At 41.3% G+C, this 24424-nt stretch overlaps 1 protein-coding gene across 3 annotated transcripts in view; it reads right to left on the bottom strand.

The window, feature by feature from the left end:
* samd12 (sterile alpha motif domain containing 12) overlaps positions 1-24424 on the bottom strand; it is a 69841-nt gene that overhangs the window by 17929 nt on the left and 27488 nt on the right. For 2 of the 3 annotated variants that reach the window (XM_056742144.1, XM_056742143.1), the window contains exon 5: positions 17154-18045. The exons of the other annotated variant lie outside the window; for it this stretch is intronic. In XM_056742144.1, coding sequence (XP_056598122.1) covers positions 17912-18045 — 134 coding nt within the window. In that variant the 3' untranslated portion in view covers positions 17154-17911. Of the gene's footprint in view, positions 1-17153; positions 18046-24424 lie in introns of those variants that run through there. 3 annotated transcript variants of the gene reach the window in all.

A 24424-nucleotide genomic window follows, 5' to 3' on the forward strand; every position in this document is an offset into this window, starting at 1 on the left:
TTTGGTTACTGTAGCGAGGAAGGCGGGACGGGAGCCGTGGGGCGGAGCCGGTGGCGTGAGTGATAGTGGAAAACAGCTGTGCGCGCACCGGTCCCACATCTCCCACAGAGGAGTTCGGGAGCATAAAAGGACGAATCCACAGGACTGCCGGCGAGAGAGGACCGGGCCCGGACATATTTTTTACGTTTGTACCTTATGTTATGGCCGGCAGTCGACCGTGAGGTGGCTGCCGGCATTTTACATCCTTGTTATTGTTTGTTTATTTTGATTAAACTTTATTTAAATGTTCGCCGGTTCCCGCCACCTTCCTTCCTTTAATTGAACCTTATTACAATTACCAACGTTCTTCGAAATATCTTTTGTGTTCTGCGGAAGAAAGAAAGTCACACAGGTTTGAAATAACAAATGGATATGTACTTGATGACATCATTTTTATTTTTAAAAATCCCTTTAATTTCCAATTTCATTATTAATTTAAATAAAACACATAAGCAAACAATGACTCGAATGCTAGCCAGCTGTGCGACTGCAAGCGACGAAAAGCAAAACCTTTTGTTGCTCACTTGGGTTGCATTTCGAAGTGCTTTCGCACGCAGCCCACAGTCAAATCTAACTGCTCTAAAATCCTGCTACTCCGCATTAAACATCAAATGTGTTCAAATGGCTTTGACTGTTTTCCATCACTCTGCATTTTCACTTTCAGCGTGGACACACAAATCACATGTCACTTCCGGTTAGGAAAGACAGCTCACAAGGTTTCACAAGAGCTTCTATCTCGCCCCATCTCTCCAAGCCGAGGATATTCCGTCCTTCTCTCCAGCTGCGTTGCCTCTTTAAGGTGGGATCGAGAAAGCAAATATTAGCTTTCGCCTGTAGCAGCTGGGCTATCCCTTCTAATGCTAAAAAGTACACACTCTCTCTCAACACCCTCCCTTCCCTCTGCATTTTCCCGTAAAGGCACACACATACATCACATTGACAAAAACACCAATCAATGTCTACTACGCCAAAGACCTTTACATGAAACCTTTAGCTCCATTCCTCCGAAGCTGTAATTATAACACCCGTCTGTTTGTTTCGCCGTCCCCCTGCTGATCGTGCAGATATATTAGCAGCTCCCGTGTCTAGTTTTGTGTGCATAATAGAAGAAAATCCAGCAGAATCTAGCTACAAAGGACAAAGCGTAAACATCAAGCTTTCAAACCCCTGATAAAAAAGATACGAGGATAAGGAACCCTATCTGGTATCAGCGGTATCGCTCTGTACCCCAGCCATCTGAAATTGGAACTCACGGGTGTCGGTTTGACGCGATTCCTTGTGATTTATTACCTTTTTTGACTTTCAGGTGAAAATCTCAGATGTTGTACATATTTCATTGTTCTGACAGCGTTTATCATAGGAGAGGTAGATCTGAGGCAAGAAATCGATTGGGCCTGCATTTGATCTTTGTAACCTTAGTTACTGTGCACAGACATGAGGGCGTACACACACGTAAAAGTTTACATTATACATGTTCGCATAAATTAGGGCATATATGCACAACACATTCCTTGCTGAAGAGGGCTGCAAGTATGTTAAAAGCTCTATGTAAATGTAGTCTAAACAAAGTCAAGGTTTGGTTGATTTTGAATCAGAAACTTGTATGCTACTTGAACAAGGCTTCATTACAACGTAAAATCTGGCTCTTCAGCAAAAATAAAAAGAATGCTTAGATTCTGCTTTCTTTGGATGAATGTTTATTGTTTTGAGAACATGAAATGTTGCTTCCAGCAATGCACAAACCATTAGTCCTTCTATTTTTAAACCAATGCATTAAGTAATGCTGTACTTCTCATATTTGCTGTCGGACACATTTATAAACAGATTTCACTGTTCATCGGAGGGCAGAACATCTTCAGCGCTGTAAACCCTGATAAGCTTTAAAAAAAATGAGGAAACATTTTATCTCAAAACCTTCAAAGCGATAAAAAGCAACTTTTTGACCTTAAATTAATGTCTCTAAAATTATTTTAGTGGTAGGACAACTTTGAACTGGACGAATTTTACTGCCGTTGCTACCTAAGCAACCTCCTATCGGCTGAAATTGCACTTGTAACTTTGGTGTTCGGGCCGGAACAAGCCCCGGCTATCCCCTGCTTTACGGCATACGTCATATTTTACTTGTAGCCTGGGAGAAGTCAGCCGACAGCTAACAATATGACGAAGCGATCTAGTTCAACACAAGTCTCCAAACCATCACCATGGCAGAGCCAGCAAATAAAACAAAGAGGAGAAGAGAAGAGAGTGATCGGCATGAATCAATATCTGATGGACTTACACTCGGCGACTCGAGCTGCAAGAGGCAACGGTTGCAAAACGGATGGAGATCTAACTTTAGCCTTCCTGCTACTGGATTTGAAAGTCTTAAATGTATTTTTTTTCTTACTGTCCTGTACATTTGAGCATATTAGTAATTTGGCTGTGCTCAGGTTGTTTTTTGGCACACTAACGTTACTGGTTCACAATTTATAACCGTAAGGAAGACTAGAGATAGCTCAATAGCTTACGTAGCATGATCGTTTCTCATCACAAATTTAGCGTTATGCTTGTCAATGTTGACTACCAAACCACAATAAATGTTTTATGGTCAAAAGTTGCTGATTCCTTAGTTCATGCACGAAGACTAATATTATCAGTATCTAGTTACTGTGCACTATTCCCACAGCGAGTTTAGTGTAAGTTATTGATTGCACCCTTTACACAAAGCACAACGCCTGGTCGCGAGTGTGTTTCCGAAAATATAACTGCAGAAAATGATTTGCGTTGGTTACTAAACACATTCACGTCAATGTTTTTGGGCTACTGCAAATGTGTTATGTAGCTAACGTTAGCAAGTCAGCTGCTATGTAGCTAGCACGCTATGTGCCAACGGCTAAAAACCAACTGCTACCTTAGAAACTAGTTTGAACTATTAGTACGAGAAAGTAGTATAACCCTGTCATGATTCCACTATCATGTCATGTTTATTCTTGTTGTTTGAGTGGAGTCATGGCATAACCTATGGTTTTGTGTGAGATTGAGTGATCTTTCTCGTGTCTTGTCATTGTTCCCTACATCTCGTTCCTTGTCAGCCTCTCCTTAGTGCTAATCCCCAGCACCTGTTTCTCGTTAACTATCCTTTGTCTGTTTCCCCTATAAAGAGTCCTCATGTTTCTTTGTCTCGTTGCTCGTGCATTGTATGCAGTACCTGTGAGTCTGTCTGCTGTTTGCTTCACGCCCCCGTCTTTACTTGTTCCTGTCTCCTTGTCTAGTAAGTGTTAGTTTAGTGTTTGTTACCAGTGTTTGTTTATAGTTTAGTAAGTCAGTGTTTCTTGTTAAAATTATATATATCCCTGTCTTGTTTTCCCCCCACGTGGGGTTTTGTTTTGCCTGTCTTGTTTAGTGTTTATTTGTTAATAAATATCCTCGTTTTCCATCAATACCGTCTGTGTCTGCCTGCACTTGGGTTCTCACGCCATGTCTCAACCCGAGTATCATGACAGAATGCACGAGCCACAACAGAACCCAGTAGGCAGCATGGACGGTACGACGTTGTCCTTGCGGTCTCGCCAGGCCCACTTGATGCTTGGATTCCGCCAGGGGAATTATGGTGACCAGGAGTTCGCCAGGGCATTCTCGGCGGTGGCGGAGGTGACCGAGTTTGGTGAGGCGGAGTTGAAGACGATCTTCAACTGCTGCCTCACCCGGCGCCTCACACCGTCAGAGAAGAGGCTGCTGGCTCCCTTGGGGTTTGCGGACATGGTCAGGTACGTGGCCAACCGTAGCGATCCCGGGGGTGAGGTTCCACATGGGACTTTCACCCCACGGTCGAGCGCTGCGGAGGGTATCGTCCTGGCCGCCGCTGCCCTTGGGGAGTCAGTACCCTCTGGCTCGAGCTCCACGGTCGCCAGCCCTTCTGGTGGAGTCCAAGGTGAGTGGGTGGCTAGAGACTCGAGGACGACGTCGCGGGAGTCCTCCTTCCCGGTACTCCCTCGGTTCCCCACTGGCCCGGCTGAGTCAGCCGTGGGCCAGACTGACCGTAGTGGGAGGAGAAGGCCACGTGGAGGACGTCCTGTGGTCCCGATTCCTGTGGTCCCGAGTCCTGTGGTCCCGAGTCCTGTGGTCCCGAGTCCTGTGGTCCCGAGTCCTGTGGTCCCGAGTCCTGTGGTCCCGAGTCCTGTGGTCCCGAGTCCTGTGGTCCCGAGTCCTGTGGTCCCGAGTCCTGTGGTCCCGAGTCCTGTGGTCCCGAGTCCGGTGGTGTCAAACCCCAAATATTTTTTGGGGGGGCGCTGTGGGATGGTGACGGTCCGTCCGGCACCGAGCCCGGCAACGAGCCCGGCACCGAGCCCGGCCCAGCAGCCGCCGGAGGTCGCTGCCCAGCCGCCGGAGGTCGCTGCCCAGCCGCCGGAGGTCGCTGCCCAGCCGCCGGAGGTCGCTGCCCAGCCGCCGGAGGTCGCTGCCCAGCCGCCGGAGGTCGCTGCCCAGCCGCCGGAGGTCGCTGCCCAGCCGCCGGAGGTCGCTGCCCAGCCGCCGGAGGTCGCTGCCCAGCCGCCGGAGGTCGCTGCCCAGCCGCCGGAGGTCGCTGCCCAGCCGCCGGAGGTCGCTGCCCAGCCGCCGGAGGTCGCTGCCCAGCCGCCGGAGGTCGCTGCCCAGCCGCCGGAGGTCGCTGCCCAGCCGCCGAGGTCGCTGCCCAGCCGCCCGAGTCAAGCCCGGTCCAGCCACCGGCACCAAGCCCGGTCCAGCCACCGGCACCAAGCCCGGTCCAGCCACCGGCACCAAGCCCGGTCCAGCCACCGGCACCAAGCCCGGTCCAGCCACCGGCACCAAGCCCGGTCCAGCCACCGGCACCAAGCCCGGTCCAGCCACCGGCACCAAGCCCGGCCCAGCCACCGGCACCAAGCCCGGCCCAGCCACCGGCACCAAGCCCGGTCCAGAGGAGACCGTCAAGTCCGGCTGCCCAGCCGCCGTCAAGTCCGGCTGCCCAGCCGCCGTCAAGTCCGGCTGCCCAGCCGCCGTCAAGTCCGGCTGCCCAGCCGCCGTCAAGTCCGGCTGCCCAGCCGCCGTCAAGTCCGGCTGCCCAGCCGCCGTCAAGTCCGGCTGCCCAGCCGCCGTCAAGTCCGGCTGCCCAGCCGCCGTCAAGTCCGGCTGCCCAGCCGCCGTCAGCACCAAGCCCTGTCCAGCCGACAATCCAGTCGGCCTTCCAGCCCTGGTCCAGCCCGGCATTCCAGCCGAGGACTAGCCCTGCAGTCCTGCAGGGGACTAGGACAGTTCCCCCCAGGACTACCCCTGTCAAGCCTCCTGGGGCTCCGCGCCCTGGCGCGTCCCCCAGGGCTGGGACTTCCCCGCCCGGCCCTGCCCCTTCTGGACTTCCTGTGTTTTCTTGTTTGCCCCCGCCCCCCCTCCCATGTCTGTTATTTTTGTTATCTCACCCCAACCCTTTTGTTATCATATCTTGTATGCCCCTTGTCATGTTCACCTTGTCTGTCTGGTTTTTGTCTGTTTCCCAGTCAGTCTTGTCTCGTTAGTTACCCCTTGATGAACACCTGGAGGTGCTCATTAAAGGGGGGGCTTATGTCATGATTCCACTATCATGTCATGTTTATTCTTGTTGTTTGAGTGGAGTCATGGCATAACCTATGGTTTTGTGTGAGATTGAGTGATCTTTCTCGTGTCTTGTCATTGTTCCCTACATCTCGTTCCTTGTCAGCCTCTCCTTAGTGCTAATCCCCAGCACCTGTTTCTCGTTAACTATCCTTTGTCTGTTTCCCCTATAAAGAGTCCTCATGTTTCTTTGTCTCGTTGCTCGTGCATTGTATGCAGTACCTGTGAGTCTGTCTGCTGTTTGCTTCACGCCCCCGTCTTTACTTGTTCCTGTCTCCTTGTCTAGTAAGTGTTAGTTTAGTGTTTGTTACCAGTGTTTGTTTATAGTTTAGTAAGTCAGTGTTTCTTGTTAAAATTATATATATCCCTGTCTTGTTTTCCCCCCACGTGGGGTTTTGTTTTGCCTGTCTTGTTTAGTGTTTATTTGTTAATAAATATCCTCGTTTTCCATCAATACCGTCTGTGTCTGCCTGCACTTGGGTTCTCACGCCATGTCTCACATGAGAGTTCATGACAAACCCGCGGGAGCAAAAGAGTGATTTAGTTCATTTACAGTTTATGAAGTGTCAAGTCAACAAATTCACGTGTATTACGCTGCCCACATACAAGCTTATACAGCGGCAATATTTAAGACATTTATAACAGACAATTGCCCTTATCAACCACATGGGGGAACCCAAACAGATTGTTGTTGCTTTAAGTATATAAAATTGATCGTTTAAAGTAAAGAACATACACAAAACACACTAAAGTAAAGAGCACACTAAAAACATGAGAACAGTTGTAGTCAAAATCGTGCCATTCGGCGGCCATGTTTGCAACACAATCAATAATCAATAATTCAACTTGATATGAACTCTACCTGTACCTGTTAGATAAGCTTTAATTGTGCTAAAAATCACATGTTGTGCATACACACAGGCTGGAAAGCACCTCATGAGTCTCCGGATGGAGTCCCTTCCCAGAGAATTTCTGTCTTTATCGATGGACCATTTTCACAAGCCTCGGATGACGCATTCAACGGTCATAAGCATCGTAAATTTTCCAAAGTTTTCTATATTTTCATAAAAAAATGAGAATGCAAAAAATATATTTGTGGTAGTCTCCCATTCACCACTTTAAAAGTTTACTCAACTTTGACGACTTCCGCTGCTAAGAAACCCGGAAACGTGAACAAGATCCATTGACAATTGGCTTGTTTTACTGGAAGGTGGGACTTCCTTCGCTAGAGCGGCCTTATTAAGCGTTGCATTTCTCCCCATTCACTGTAATAGCAGTAGCAAATCTTGTTAATATCTTGTATATTTGGTACGGTTCACTTATTTTCAAAGGGTAGTTTATACAGTTTAGGAATACACTTGGAAATCTTTTTGTTGATGCTCATAACCAAGTTTGCATGTATTTTATTGGTTTTCCATCTCTAAATTGGACATTCACATACTTTGCACACATAAAATCAGATCAACTACTTATTACGTGTTGTTTTAAATTCATTCTCCGAAAGGTTGTTTCTGAGCAGGTGGTTTTTTAAGAGTACCTTCAGCTCACCTTCTTGAAATTCACTAAATTTAATCTTGAATCTCTGGTACGACAATGTACACACTGAGCCGCCCGGACACCTTAAAATTACCCATTACCCATCTGTGCCACTCCACCGGCGTCTCCAGGGACCCCCCGGCAGCAGATGTGGCGTATAACTCCATTGGAACTGCAAAAATAAAGTGAAAGGGAAGAGAGATTTTGCCTGCAGCCTGTTTTTCTAAATCAGGTGCTACGCTGAGGGGAATCTGACTCCAGATCAGCAGTCCTGTTTCAAAACTCGTTCAGAATAGAGGATTGTTTCAGTGAACTTTAGCCTCCGTTCGGTTTGTACAAAGACGAGTAGCTCTTGTTAAAGAATGATCTGCCCTCTGCTGTCGACCTGTACGTGAATCAGCCAAGCCGAAACAAACCAGAACATTCCTAGACGGCTCTGTATAGTTTGCTGAAAACGGACTGCCTGTAAATATTGGTTTCTACTTAATACAACAAGAATTAAGAGGAACATCTGTGGACACTTAAACAAAACACAACTGAGAACTTATATCTCCTAAACTATGAAAAACCAACACATTTCTCACGACCGATGGTAATGCAGAGTAGGCAAAGAAAGATATTTACCCCATAACAAATAAGAAATACAGCAAAAACAAACTTCTGTAAATACTTCCATAACTTTACATTAAAACAGCCGGAGCAGTACTATGCTGTGCTATTAACTTGCATCCGTCTCCATTGTATTCCCGAAATAACTCCGCCACCGTTGTATCTCCATCCGTACTGACTGACAGTCGCAGCACATCTCGTCCGCACTATTCTTCTCTTCCTCCACTCACTGTATTGTTACTTGAGTTCTCCGCCTGTCATTCGTTTTCAATAAGGCAGCGCTAATACAATTTCTGGGGGTCACTTTTTTGGCATGCTGCCACTGACAGGTGGGCCCATCAGTTGAAATGGCAGGGGACCTGGGCCCAATATTTTTGTCAGATGCATTGTAATTGTGAGGGGCAGCGCGGATGAACCGGCTGGTCAGGATATTGCTTTGTATTTCCCCAGAGCCCTTGTCGCCTTCTCTTGCCTGCCACTTTCTCAGCATCCCTCTCTGTTTTTGTTGTGGTGAAGCTAGAGACAGAAAGGCCACAGGTAGGACCATGGTTCACAAAGCTAACATTAAATGTGGATACATAAACAATAAAGTAACAGAAAAGTGTTGTCATGGTACCATAAACACACCTTACGATACTATACCTGCTGAAGTATCATGATACCAAGTAGTTTTAAGATGCTATGCCATGTTCATTATTAAAAGAAACTAAATACACCAAATTTCCTCAATACACAGATTTAAACGAAACATTTTGTATTCACTATAGTAAACTTTATTATACTGTACACAACAATATTTTGTAGTATTTACTATAGTAATTGTATCAAATATGGTAATATACCTTAATATTTACTATGTCAAGACTAAAAAAAACTATCATCTAGGAATTTTGTTAAAGTTTACTGAAGTAAATACTAAAGTACACTAGAATATTTTTCTTGTGGGAACTAATTCAAATGTGCGAGAAAATACAGCAATGTTTATAAAGGGACTGTTATGCTTACTTTAAATGTGAAACTAAAACGTCCAGTACGTGGCGGACATTTTTTATTGAGTCAGTGAATCATACAACCAATTTTTTTAAAACGCCTTATTCAAGAACGAAGTGAAGTGTTTTGATGAATGAGTCACTGAATCATTATCTTATTAGAGTCGTTTAAAAACAGATACATTTATGAGAGAAAAGTCAGATGTCAAGTGTTCAAATTAAAGTTAATGCACACATGCAACAATACTTACGGTACTACGATACTACCTTAAAAATAGAGCATCATCAGAGGTATTTTTTCAATTTAAGCATCATGATGCTATCATAGCACCGGTACAGCTTGCAACCCAATAACAGAAAACCATTTATATTATTTTAGATGTATTCTTTTTATTTTTAAACAAATAAGAGCATCCCAAAATTGGTGAGGTTTTATCTTATGTTTCACACAAGTACGAATGCAAACACATACGTACTTATACGGCATAGTTTGCCACGTTTCCCCCACAGTCCCAAATCCACATGGTCCACTTTAATCCAAAATTGTAATTTCAAGAACAACGGTATTCACAGATAAGGTGGGAATGTTGTGTGCCTGGTTGGAAGCACGCATGATAATCTTGGGTGCAGTGGCTGTACTGTAACTACCTCAAATCCCTTATCCTTTCTTCTTCAGTCCTCTCTTTCCTTCTATTTCATCTCTCACCCTTCTTCAATCCAAAAGAGCCATGATCCCCATTAACTCTCTTCAACAGGAGCTCTGGAGTAGAGCACACCATTAAACACAGGCCCATTTTGGTTAATGGGATTAAAAGGGAAAGCACGAGTGTGTGAGGAGGGATGCTTTGGAAAGTGCTGGAATAAAGTCAACACTCATATCTGGTGAAGAGAGACTAAGTGAGAGAGATAAAACTATAAGGAGAGAGAGGAGTTGAAGAGTGCTTTTAACGATATCTATATTTGAAGCGTCTAATTTCCGAGACAGTGAATGAAATTGCGAAAATTATTATAGTTTTCAAACAAGCACATTGGTTGAGAAGGTGACGCTTTGAAATGAAACTAAAACAGTTGATTTAATAGTGCATATTTCATGTGTATTATTTTTTTTCTCCCCAAAGTGACGATTTTACCACGCACAAGAAAGTCCTATAGTTTACAAAATCATGAGTGATAGGTCACCTTCAACTAAAAACTTATTTTGATGTCTTTCAAAAACGTACATGATTCTTTATTTTGTAGATCTCAAAAGAAGATATTTTGAGAAATGTATCTATGGTTTTGTGTCCATACAATGTTAGTCCGTATTGTTCTGTTACAAACATTCTTCAAAATATCTTCTTTTGTGTTCTGCAAAAGAAAGGAAGTCATAAATATATAATTCTTCTTTCTGTATTTTAAAGGTCTGTCACTGCCTCGAGGAGACAGCATGACTGGACACACAACACTTTAACCTCTCTATGTGGTTTTGGATTCCCTCCTCCCATCCCGTCCTTCTACAAACGCCCTATGAAGTTTTTAACATTAGGGCCCCATGAAAAGAGCTCAAATTTCCTGCTGTTAAAGTGCTTGACCAAAAAACACATGACAACACCAGCGCCTAACCAACATTGCAGGAGATGAAGACAAAGAACGATATATTCAGGCTCTGTTCCTGATAAGATGCTGAAGATGACAAATGGCCCTACATTTAGCGTTAAGGAGGTAAGCTGCTCTGAGCCTGTTCCTGCCGAGGACGGATCTGTTGTTAAATTCTACGCTCTGAATTCTCATGCTTCAATGCAGAAAAATGGGGCACGCATTGTGAAAATGCATGGGGTTAATTAAGATGAAGTGAGGCGTACATCTATTTGACGTTTTGCTGGCAACAGTGGGGCCGCCTGTCGGTGCGGTAACACTTGGTGATTGGATGTCAGGGGGACGATAACGTTCTGATAAGATTTATTCCTTGTCTACACTAACTCTGTTAGCAGTGGTCTTTGTCAATGTAAAGAGCATCTGTTCACTATATTCATTTTTGGGAAAGTTGATCATGTAGCTCAACTAGCAAAAATGTCTCCTGTATCCAAGTCATTAGTGTCCCATCATGCATTGCATGAGTGCCCTTGCTGATTCCCGCGATATGAACTATATGGATTGAGACGTAGACATTATCTAAGCCTCTGAATGATGAAAATCTTTTTTATTTGTATTATTTGTGAATAATACAAGCAATATGAATATGCAATTTTAATAAGCCCCACATTGTTCAATGCAACATAGTGGTTATTTTATCCATGTGCTTACTTTAATGTGTAAGCAGCAGACGCACTAAACGCAATGCGGCATGAGGTGTTTTGTGCTTTCTTGGCAGACACAAACGCAAAACAAATAGAGTGGAAGAAGGAAGGAAAGAACGAGAGAGAGAAAGGATCTTGTTGCAGTGACGTTCATGCAGGGATCTGATTAAGGATTGTGACAGCACCGATGAGACACACTTGAGTTAAAGAACCCTTATCAGTGCACAGCAGATGAGTGTGCTGGACTTGGAAAATGAGGTGACAAAGTCTCCTCGCTGTGTTTGGCCTGCTTTGGTCCCATATAAATTCAAATTTCATTTAATTTAAACGGTTTAAAGTTTCTGAGGTCAAGTCTTATTCAAGTTGATGCTTTTTTAGATTGCACATTGAAACATTACACGAAACTTGCACCTGAATACATGAATATATCAAACAAAGTCATGAATGACATCAATTTTAACCCAAGCTTTTGTTATATGAGAGGCTTTCTTATTCAAGCGAACAGCCTGTAAGTGTCAGCGCTGAAAACGCCATTGTTACTGAAATTACAACTGTTATTGACACCAGGCCCAGCGAAAGCCAGGTCCTGGCATGCACCTATATATCACATCATAGATAGGTTGAACACCGCCTCCACAGAAGAATATCAACGACTACTTCTCTAGCCCCGCCCACTGGTTCACACAGGACAGTACTGAAGTTACACAAGTCGCGTGGAATCAGACATATTTTTAAGAACACCAAGGTGATTTGGCGGGCTCAAATATCATTTGGTTTTCGTTTGCGAATAATGGATCACGGGTCTCAAATGCTGACAGGTATGGTCATATATCATTAAACAACTATACTGTCCAACAAGGGCAAGTGCAGTAACTACACAAACACTGAAACTGTGAAAAATGCCTTCAAAGTTTTCACACCAGCCAGTTATTGCAGCTACCTTAATTATTGCTTAAAAGTTTGAAACATATGTGACCCTGGACCACAAGTCATAAGGGTCAATTATTTTGCTGTTGAGATTTATATGCTTAATAGATTTTCCATTGATGTATGTTTGTTGGAACAGGACAATATTTGACCGAGTAACAACTATTTGAAAATCTAAGGAATATAACAAATATTGAGAAAATTGCCTTTAAAGTTGTCCATCAGAAGCATAAGTGTAGTTAGTCATCTAACAGCAATGTGAAAGACTGACAGCATGACAACAAAGTCTGTGATAAAAATCGAGGTTATAACATAAAAAAATGGTTTGAACTTTATATATATTTTTTGAAATACTTTTCTTTGAAATTTGGTAGAAATATTGTTACAAGTTCACAAAACAAAACAAAAATGATTATCTAAACACATACGTATAAATAGTAGGCTACATTATAAAACAAGAAAAACTGATTTTATGAAATAGTCTCTTAATTTTTTCCACGGCTGTAGTATATACTGTCTTAAGTCTTCAAATAAAATAAAGTTATACTTTGTCTACTGAAATCTAACTTTGTCTTGACAAAGATTTGACGAGCAAAAGTGAGCTCACATCTCACACACACAAATGCTCGACTGTGATTCTTAGTTACAGAAAGCTAAGAATGAGTGTTTGATTGAATAGTCCCCAAAGCTGAAATGTGAATTGCTCAGAAGTCTGCAGTCTCAAAAGAGTCCCAGATACATTGTACATTCTTTAAATCCAGACAGCTTTGTTATGAATCACTGCCCCAAGTGTGACAAATGACTATGAAAGGCACTATCACAATAAACCAGCAAGTGAGACACACTCCAATTTGAAGTGTGCAACACACTCGCACTCGCCTGCATTCATGAGCAACAATGTAATTATGTGAATGTAGGGGGTAAATAAACCAGGCTGGGTTTATATCACTGTTCTCTGTAATTGATTCGGTAGAGCTGCTTTGTTGCTAATGGCCACGGGATACATCTTTGACCTGTACTGAATAAAAGCGGGGAGGGTAGCTAGGCACGGCGGGGGTAGTTTGATTTGATTTGTCGGGGCGGCGAAACGCCTGGCGCGGCTCTACTTAATCACATGGCTTAATTAAAAACCGCCAGCGTGCGGCCTCGGACGGACGACTCCCCTGCCACATGCAAATACAGCATCGCCACCTGTCCAAACCACATCTTTAAAAAAGAAAAAAACACGCCGGTCATAATTAAGCGTAAAATTGGCCTAATAACGGACATGTCACGGCTGAGCGTCCGATCAGAAATTATAATATGGCAGGCCGTGCCAAATCAGAAAGGCGTTGGAAATGAAGTGGCAGGGCGGCAGTAAAACATAACAGACACTTGCAGTTCATGAAGGCTGACAGAGGAGTTTTGGGTGTGCACCTGCAGGAATTTGGCAGACGTTTGGCTTATGAATTGTGCAACCCAGTGGTTTTGATGGTTTTGATTCATAACCGTGTAAATTCTGCCGAGCACATCAAAACATGATTAATCAATTCTATTACATTCACCTCTTGTTGTTATTCTAGTGCTGGCAGGATTAGTTTCGTTGCAGCAGACTTGTGCCATTAAAACCATCATGGGCCATAAATTTGCACATACAATAAACACAGGACGGTGCAGTATCAAGAGACATATAAAAACATCATGTTGATGCAGCAAACACAATGTGAGAATATATTAAAAAAAAAAAAAAAACACTGCCTGTTTTTATGCATGAAAACAACCGCCTTGACACAAAACTTTAAATAACACACCATTAATTCTGTTATGACAGCTATTCAATGTTTTTTTAAACAATACAATTTTGTTCTGCCAGACGATGGCAACTGTTAGACATGCTACAGCGTGCAAATTGTAAAGCAGTAATATTAACAAAAGCTTGTTATGCAGTTTAAATTTACAGCAGCACATCTGGGGACAGTTGTGTTATGTAGATGAACACCTGCAGACCACATACAGTCATATGGATTAAAAGCCAATTTATTGTACTTTTGCCTCCTTACGACAAGTCGCTTTGAATAAAGCGTCTGCTAAATGCCTAACTGTAAATACAGTCCCATCGCTGATGACATGATGCGATTTAAACGCGAAACAATAGCACGTCCAGAATTAGACATCTGGCTGGATGATTTTACACAACTTCTTGAAATAATGGGCAAAAAGCACTATTTTAATCATAGCACAAAATAAAAAAGGCCCCAGGTGCACTCAATGAAAAAACGATATCAAATATACAATGAAATCTGCTACTTTTCAAGTGTTTTTAGTAAATCGCTTTTTCCAGACCAAGCTAATACGGTGCTTTTACGAAACCCCTAAATGAAAAATAACACAATGATTGGACATTTTATATGACCCTCAGACATTTTTTCTTGTTAGTTCTTGGCCAGAATGAGTTCATGTTGACCAGACCTTGTACCGTTTAGTCTTGCCACAAGAAAACTGTAAAACAAAAAAGAACTTTGTGGACCCAATCTTTGGGTGTTTTAGAGGCTTTGATTATGTTTTCGGGGAGTTTAACAATGGATGTTTCTATTTCTAGTTTCAAAAAAACCTTTGAATTTCACATATTTCAAGTCGATCTTCCACCTCTATTCTCTATTCTCACAAAACGACTGGATTTTTTTTGGTTTCTTCAAGGTCCCGCCTTCCGAAACGCTCTGATTGGTAAAGACAACCAGGTCTGTCGTGAGTGGTTCCCTGCTTAGAGTGTGTGGAGATGTCCTACCCATACCATATCAGTGAGTTCCGCTCATCAAGCTGTTGTGATTGGTCGGTCTCCCTCTCAGTGTACGTGTATTCATAAGCTTTGGCTTTCAGCAATAAACAGTAACAATGGCAGGTCAACTCCACGTCATCAGTTAAAAACATGCAGATCGATCGAAGTGTAACGGAGGTCTGCTAGTGCATACGCAAACGTCAATCTTTGTTAGAGATTGTTCTCTACTATGGCGAGGGAAATGACACCGGACTGGTTGGGTCAGACCTGTTATATTACCACTAATAACAGAAGTTTTGCCTTTTTATATTGGACACGAGTTGAATAATAAAACAAGCAGATTGACTAGGAGACTGCAAGCAGGACTTCAGAGGACATTTCATAGAAGTGTTTTAGACAGAGGTATGCCCACACACAATATTAACACAGAACAGCTTTCACAGCCGATGTTAAAGTCATGGAAGCTGTTATTTGACCGTTGGTTATCTTAGAATATGTGTGTAGCGGGATTCTTATTATCAGCCGTAGGACTGTGATGAATGTAAAAGTAGTTTAGCGAGTAGCTCAGTCAAATGTTTACAATCTGTGATAACCGAACACTACACCAGCGGCTCTTCCTCTTCTCTGAGGAAGGTCTCGCCCCTTTTTTGGCCTATTCCTGTGGGCGGAGGTTATTAAAAGCACTCGGAATGGTGACATCATGTACCCGGGAAGTAGAGGGCTGTAGTCAATTCCAGCCGTTCTCTGTAGTCCTTGAACATTGTATTTGGTTAAAGACGATATCTTGCTTGGCACTGAACTTGGAGCAGTAAGTATGTAAAACAGACTGCAATATTAGGTTTAGAGAAAGTTATGCAAAAGTGGCCCTGAATTTCCCTCTACCTTTACAAATCAGAACACAAATCTTTGCAGAGTAATTACAGAGTAGACACACACCTTGCAACTGAGGTAAATCTACTCATGGCGACTGGAGGCGGGCTAATGATCAATTTATCACAGCTTTATTGGCACACCATTGGTTGAAACGAGGCGCCATCTGTGTTCCTCCGTCTGGCTTCTGTCAGAACAGGTGACGGCTGCATCGCTCCTTCTGCTTCTCATCGTCTTGCTCTCAGCCAGAATCTAACATCTCAACGCTAATAGGCCCGTAAAATATGAGCGTCTCTTGCCATGGTTAGCCCACGCTCAGTTTGGACAGATCACTCGATGAGGAAACATCTGAGGTGGAATGAGGTTGCAGAGAACTTGTTGTCTTCCGCGCTCACGCATGGCCGGTTGTGGCTGTTTTTTATTATCAGGAATTCAAACAGGATAAGAGGGAGGAGCGCAATTATTACAGCTAATTACATTAGATGGGGATGATGACAATATGAAGTGATGCTGTTTAATTTAATTTAACGTCATCTTGAGCAGAAACACAAAGACTTCATGTATCAAAGCACTGCAGAAGATCAACCAAACAGAATATCATAAAGGGGCCTTTCAACCAAGTGACTTTAATCTTCTCACAATGTTACCATCAAACTGAAAGTAAGTGTCATAAAGGGGCCCAGGGGCTTAATAACTACCCCTGTGAAGAGCGTAAATCTTTAATAGGGGGCAAACTATGCCTGCAGCTACTCTGATACATAAACTCCAATGTACTTGCATAGAGGAGTAGGTGCGGGGCACAAACAACTTGACATTCACATACAAAAGGTACCACAATGCATCTGTTACTTACAAATAAGTCTCATCAGTAGCAGTCCTTTAGGCAGTCTTTGTCTGTAAATATTTATATTCTGATTTCTATCAAGTGCAATACTGATTTAAACCAAATGGGTCTGTGCTATTCGGTGAGGCTCTGTCACGCTGCGGCTGATGTAAGCCAGAGCTCATAATAATTTGATCACAGCTGGGACTTATTGCACATTTACACAGAGGCTGTTTGAGAAAAGCAAGGAAAAACATGAAGTAAAACACAATGTTTAAGTTTTTTTATAGTGTAACACTCAACGTAAGATCGTATTCATATTTTAAATATGTACTTTTTTTGCTAAAACTCAACAATAACCATTAAGTAATTGATAATTGATTTAACCCGTTCATGCATACATTTTTTACACATATTTTCCACATACAGTGGCTTGTCAGTAAAACTATTAAAACATCTATTAATTGAAATCAAATAAAACATCAGCCCACAAATAAAATGTGTTTAATATAAATTAATACATTAAATTACAGTGAATAAAATGAGAATTTTTGAGTTGGCAATAAAATAAAATAAGTTGACGGACTAAAATTATTAACAAAATAAAATAAAAACCATTCTTATATAGCAATATAGAAAGAATAATAAAATGACAAAATCTGGTTTTGACAAAAATGCTAAAAATCATCGATTATCATGCAAACTAGAAATAAAAGCTAGTTCAAAATACTTCTACAATAAATTACAATCAAACTGAAAACTGCTATAAAACTGTTCACTATATTGACCTCTATGCATGAAGGGGTAAGGAGTATTTGCACTACAGAAAGTGAAGTTGGTGAACAAATGTATTCATTAATAAAAAATGTATACAGGTTAGGTGAAAAAAAAACTGCTTGTTGACATCACAATGAAATCAAACTTTTTTGCTTTGGATTAACGTGCTTATAAATGTATGCAGTGGGTGGAGCAAGTTACCATGGCCCGGCCTTAAAAATCTAAATGTAAGTTTTTGCATGCCTGCAGGCCAGTACTGTAATGACTTACATATAAGGAAACAAACTAACACTAACTTTTGAAGAATGAACAGATCATTTATCTATTAGTTGACTTCATACAATCTGTCAGTTTTTCCCCAACTGCAGACAATCACTTCTCATCATGCTCATCCAGAAAGACGTTTTAGCAGACAGATAAATGTTTAATTGCATCAATTACAGCTAATGATGGATTGTTGATCAGACTTGGAGAATGTAGCAGCAATTCTTCAGAGAAAAGCGAATGTATGGATGAAAAAGTGTGTGTTTTGGCACAGCAGGGAGAAAACGTTCAATACTGCAGTGAAAAGCAACAATCAGGCTCATTGAAAAACGAGAGGTGGAGACCCTGGGTCGACCGAGAGGGGAAATTAGGTGTATTTGTCAAAAAAACCTTGGGGTGAAAATGTGTCATAATTAAAGCCATTTATCCAGCGAAGCCAAACTGATGTTTGTGTGGTTTGGAGAGCTCACTGTTTCACAGGCAGAGTGAGTAGAGCTATGCTCTTGTGGCATACAGTGCGGTTACTTTTCAGGCGTAGTCTAAAGTGCACTTTGGATGAGAGGCTGTACGGGATGTAAAGGTAAATCGTCAGGCCTGAATCTGTCAAATAAAGAAAGGAAAACTGAGCACCTGCCCGCTGAATCAAACTTCAGACCTTGTAATTCTAGACTGGATTTCAAAGGTTTCCAAAGGGGACTTATAGCACCCTGTCACAGCTAATAAAAGCTGACACAAAACATTAAAGAGAACCTAGATTTATGAATTTAGATTTCTGAAAGAACTGACATAACTTTATCACAGTGTTCGTCAAAACTCTAGACGTTAATGTAATGCGCAGACCTCCCTCTTCTGACCTTACATTTACATTCCATGTAAACCAAAATATTAAATAAATATCTTATTTACCTACGGAGCTTGCTTACATGACTATGTAATTGTGAGATTATATTATTTTGATATACATAATATATGTATGTGTACAGAGCATATCAAAAATATGCTTATCAATAAATATTTATATGTATTTATTTTACCAATATTTAAATGACATATTAATGTTTATTAATGGATATATTTTTCATAAATATATGCATGTATGCGTACGTGCACAGACATAATGTTAACACAAAATTTTATTCTGGATTAATCACGATTTATCATTTCACAGCTCTAATTGTAATCCCATTCATTTTCTGTCATGATGCCACACCCATTCTCAAATCTCATTGGTCTAAATGTTTTTTATCAATTCTCATTATACAATTTCAAAATACCCAAAACCATTTTAATCCAAAGCACACTACAGTATAATATCTTGTTTTCATTTGAACTAAATAACAACAACAGCAGTAAACCACGTTTGTTTTACTTGTCTTTGACCCTTCAGGTCAATGACGTCTGACATAAAACACTCAGTACCAAAGGGCACTATCAAAACAGTAGCATCAAAGAGCTCCCGCAACCCTGACCTGGTCGAAACGCTAAGCAGCAATAAAAAAAAACTATAAATATCTCATTAACAGCCCTCAGTAGTGCGGGGCAGAGCACGGAACAGCCTTTTCAGCTTTAATGCCCACAATATTGATCTTCCTGGTGAGGTCCACGGCCTATTGCTGGGAAAGCAACTGAATGGCAATGGCCAGTATGTATATGCGCGCTGCAGTGTGTGTTTGTGCGTATGTAAGTGTGAGTGTAGTTCTGAGAGCATCTTGGCGTCGGGCGGCCGGAGAGCTCAGTGGTTTTGCTCTGCTGATGGGCGGGTGCAGACAGTGCGGAACCGGCCCGATGTCTTTTTAATGGCACTGCTGCTCCCTGGAAACCGATGCGCGAGACTCCGCGATGTGAAACTCAAACCCCCGACCAGTTTATTTCGGATTCCCAATCCTGACAACATTACAATGCTCTTCCTAGTGAGGGGATGGCTACACCTGCCAGACCTCCAGGGTAAACTGTCCATTTGGCTTAGGTTCATCAGTATGGAGAGGATTAATATGTCTATATTTTGCATAAAAAGTGGTTTGTAACAGCTCAGAGGCAAATCTGTCTATTCAAAACTGGGCAAAACATAGTCTGGTGCCAGCAAATGAGAGAGCGTTGGGGCCACGGTGAAGAAGCGGCCCTTTGGCTTATAAACCCATTGGTTTAACCCATACATTAATATCCAGACAAAAATAACATGTTAATTTAATAATAATATAAAGAAAACAATAAGAATATTGAAAATTGTTATTTAATGGACTACTAATACTACTACTTCTAATAAAGTCAACACTAATTCTAAATTTGCTAATAATAATAATTTATTTATTCAAATAACATTCACATTAAAAACTATGTTCCCCAAAATACCCCTTTCTAGTATTTGTGGCAGTGCAAAAGAAAACATTGAAAGCGCAAGCAAAAAACTGAATTCTTGACCTTTATAATCTCTGGGTGTGCTGGTTATATGTTCTGTACGTGTGCACCTGCGCGTGCATTTCCCATCCATTCCCGTCTAATCTTTGTAACATCAGCAACATGTACCACATGCTTCATCAGTTCTGCTTCTGCTGTCCTTGAAACCCAAACATGAACACACGTCTCTGTCATTTTATTAGGTATATGATGCTGCAACAGACCTCTATCTGACCTCCTCATTCTCAGAATACAGTGTGAAGCGCTGCAAGACTCCATGAAGAGGAAAGTAAAATGGCAGAGATAAGCCCTGTAGTTCTGATACAAAACACCAAAGTCTGAAGCAGAACCGTAAGTAGGGACCTCATGGGTATTTAAACCTGAAGTGGGTGGTAGTTGGTGAAAATGGGTAAAAAATAATGAGGTCCTCATGACATAAAACATGAGATGTTCAGTTTCCATAAAGACCGTCACATTTGAATGAAAAGTGATGGGCGATCAAAGGAATGAACAAGGTCTCTCTTGCTGGCGGTTGGGTTGTGCTGGTCTAAGGTGGTCTGCATCCGTAAAGCTACCAACAGTTCCAGCTCAAGATAGATTTTTTCAACAGGGTCTGACCTTCCTTGATCCTGTACAGCTATTAGTTTGATGAAAACCAATCCAATAGATCTGCCTGATGGCTTTATGGGCTACTTACACAATCTGTCTAACATCCTGAAGTGACTCTATAGGCCTGTTTAGCAAATAAAACAGATTTTGCGGGACCTGAATGTCTTCCACTAGATCTTAGTCATCAATAGATAAACATTTGTAAAGATAGTTCTGTTTGTGAATACATTCGCTTGTATCGAAAGATAAAAACTGTTTGTATCGATCGTCCTTGAGGGTAAAGGAAATTAACTCTCACATTGACTTTTAAAGAATCTTGTACTTTTTTAACATGCTTTAACACTTTAAAGTATTGTAATCTCAATAAAGTGTTATTTTAACATGCCTTTAGAGTTTTCAGTCTGGTTCCTTTGAAATGAGCCTTTGCAGACCAACATTGAACAAAAACATGCAAAGTGAGCGCATATAAAAGATTCATTCACATCACTGCGTTTAATGTAATACACACGGCAAACCTATACAGCAATGCAGATATTACTTTCTGAAGAGAAAAAACATGGAGACCTATAATTTCATGAAATCAAGGACAGCAATGACAGTATTTATAAACTGACATCAATTCACAAGCAGTCTGTTCACGTCCTCATTTGGGATTCTCTGTACGACTTTAATGAACTCTGTCGCCTCCCTTTCTAATGATGCCAAAAACCTCCGCTTTCCAGTCAAAATGAGCCGCTAATGTGCAAACTCGCACACGTCCTGATTGCGACCCGATTAAACGCTATACTCAAGCAGAACCGAGGTCTCTGTGACTGAATCTCAGGAATTTTTGAAGGAATAATAGGCGAGTATATTCCTTTCCCAGCTGGCACTCATTTTTTCCCTGCAAGACTTAATCACATCTTCTCAAACATGGCTCCAAGAACGCATCTTCAGGGATCGTCTAGGAAGGAAATTAAAAAATGAAATTAATCTGACCTTGTGGAGGAGAGGAAGGGTTCCAAGAAGTGCTGTAAAATAATGATACCAATCTGCACCTCTTCCTACTGAGACCCCATGAGAGAAGACCACCGAGCCTCCCCAGAGCACGCGCACACACACGCACATTCATAATCCACATCCCTTCACCACTGGCTCAGTGATTTATTAACACAACTGCAGTGATGAGGACCCCAAGACTCAGCAAAATATTCGACACTAAAACACTGATACAGACCCCCTCACCAAACATATGCCATTACAACATTACCAGTCATTACTTCTCTAGTGTAATGTATTTTATATATGGCAGTTATGGCTTTTTTCATTATTACAAACGCTTAAAAATTCTTATTGATATTCCAGTATAACTTTATAGTCCGTTTTCTAAAAGCAATATGCAAAGATAATAAACTCTCATAATTCAGATTAAACCGTGTAAAAGCTTTATGCGTTCTGCACACAAATTGGATTTGTATGTCCACGTGATAGTTCACCCAAAAATGATTATCTTGCCATTTCTAACCTGTATTACCTGCTTTTATCTGCAGAAAACAAAAGAAGATATTTTAAAGAATGTTGGTATCCAAAAAACAGCAGCACCCATTGACTGGTTTTCTGTCCCTACAGCAGAAGTGAATGGGTATTGTTTGTTACAGACATTCTTCAAAATATCTTCTTTTGTGTTCTGCCAAAGAAAGTAAGTCATACAGGTTGGAAATGACAAGATGACGAGTTAATGTTTTTGGGGGAACTTTCCCTTTAAGATCAATCTTTAAGACCAATCTGACTGACTGTCTATATATCTGTCTGAACAAAGCCAAAGATGCCAAAAATAGACGCACGATATCAATTAATACTCTATACAAGCCTATAAACGGTGTCATTTACCTAGAATCAAAAACTTGACATTTGTTTAAGTAACCTCATAACAAAAACATAGAGTTACCTCTGTTAAAGACAAAACTTTCCAGAACATCCCTCCAAAATATTCAAAGACATTCAAACTTTTGATATTGGTCTCTTCTGTTCTTCATTATGATAAATGAACTATAATGGGCTGCTTGCCGTCCAGCTTTGTAGATATGACCTCATCCAGACACCATTATGCAACAATTGATAATCTGCGCAATAACGTCTATCATTCTCTTTGTGAATGAACATGAGGAAAGATACAAGAAACTTGGTTATCTGCAGTACAGTTAGTCACTTTTCTCTTTTAGAGCTCCCTGACTCATAAACTGACTGAATCTTGAGAACATCTATTTTTATCAAAGGGTGTCGATGGTTTTTATCTCCCTTGAAGTGAAACATCTGATGTAGCCATGGATACAGACATAAAAGCAGCGTGTAAACACTAATGAGAAATAATTATGACCGAATGATTAGAGCTCGGTATTTCTCATTAGACTCGAGGCCCATAAACAATTGTACAACTGCTTTGCGAGCCATCTGTTCTGCTTGTTTGGTATCTATGGGTGGGAGTAATTTTGTATCGATGATTTCATTTTGATTTTGGTTCTGGTACTGTCACGGCTGGCAGAGATCATAACTCTGATCTCAGGCAGGGAAGAAAAGAAGCATGCTCCATCGACAGATAGCTGTCCAATAAACAGAAAATATTACACTATGTTTAGTGATGTCCACATGTACAGTATGAGGTCACTGTTGCATTATGGGTGTACTTCAAAGCATATAATACACAACCAACCAAAATGCTAACGAAGAGAAAAACTAGTACAAATATTAGTTATTTTGGAAACATAATGAGTTTCTGTTTGGCAGATCAATTTCTTTCATTAGAAAACGAAAATTATTTAAAAATATTTTTGAAATGAATGACAAATGGGAGCAAAGATGGGAACCCCTTCAGTACTCTTTATAATTTTGATCAATAAATATGTAGTTTCATTTTACTGTATTTGCAACATAGTTCCAACAGTTAAAAAATGTTTTACTTTTATTCAAAAAGGCTGAAAAAATTGAAATAAAGAAAAAGTAAGTGTTTGCAATAGCTTAGTGTATTCTCATGAATAACTTTATGATACCAGTGATAATATTTTGGAGTTTAACAGAAACTGTTGTATGGATAGGGTTGCATAACAATTCCTCAATTTCAGCCTGCATTCCACATAAAAAACACCATATGGCATCAAACCGGCATAAGGCCGAGTAAATAATTACAGAACATCACTTTTCTTCAATTTTCAATTCACATATTTCGAATTTGCTATGCAAAACAATAAAAGCCATGTGCTGTGTCACGTCCCCGTCACAACAGCATGAAGCCGTAGCACGATTTCCACCATATGGACGGCTACGTGATATACGAACAATGGGTGACTGTTACTGCCCGGTTCACTGTAACTGCTAAAGTCTCATGCTACAGTCATTCCCGCTGGTATTCACAGTAGCCAGAATCTAATTATTTTCCCTGCATGCTCCAAAGAGCCCTAAAGGTTAATTATTGTCTGTCTGCATGATACCCTAATGCCAGAGCGCAGTAAAAACTGTTAGTCCCTGCAGACAGAAGCTAATGCATAAATGTAATGTCAGCCTGCATGTATTCAAACGGCCTTTGTCAGTTTCCCGGTGCACTTACAAGGAGTTCTGAATTTACGTCTACTGTAGAGCTAATGGGTCACTATGAGATACAGGCCATCCACCTGTGTGTCCTAGATCATATGGAGATCGTATTAGTTACATAGAGATTTGTGGAAATGTTTTAGTTCATAAGTTCTTGGCATGCTGTCAATGACTCCTGATTTTTTTTTTAATTGACGCTACTATAAATTGGGTTTATTTTACTGCATTGTCTGGTGAAAGGCATTTACAACATTTGGCAGACATATTTATTCAAACTTTTTTTGTGGTAATCGACAGCATGCAACAGATGCTATCGGCAAATCTTATGTTGCATTGAATCTGGAATATTCTGGTAAACTATCATGTATTAACTTTAGTCATTAGCTGCTTCCCAGTTCACCTACTTATGCAA

This window comes from Triplophysa dalaica, chromosome 25 (genome assembly GCF_015846415.1).
Source record: "Triplophysa dalaica isolate WHDGS20190420 chromosome 25, ASM1584641v1, whole genome shotgun sequence".
In the NCBI taxonomy this organism is placed as follows: domain Eukaryota; kingdom Metazoa; phylum Chordata; class Actinopteri; order Cypriniformes; family Nemacheilidae; genus Triplophysa; species Triplophysa dalaica.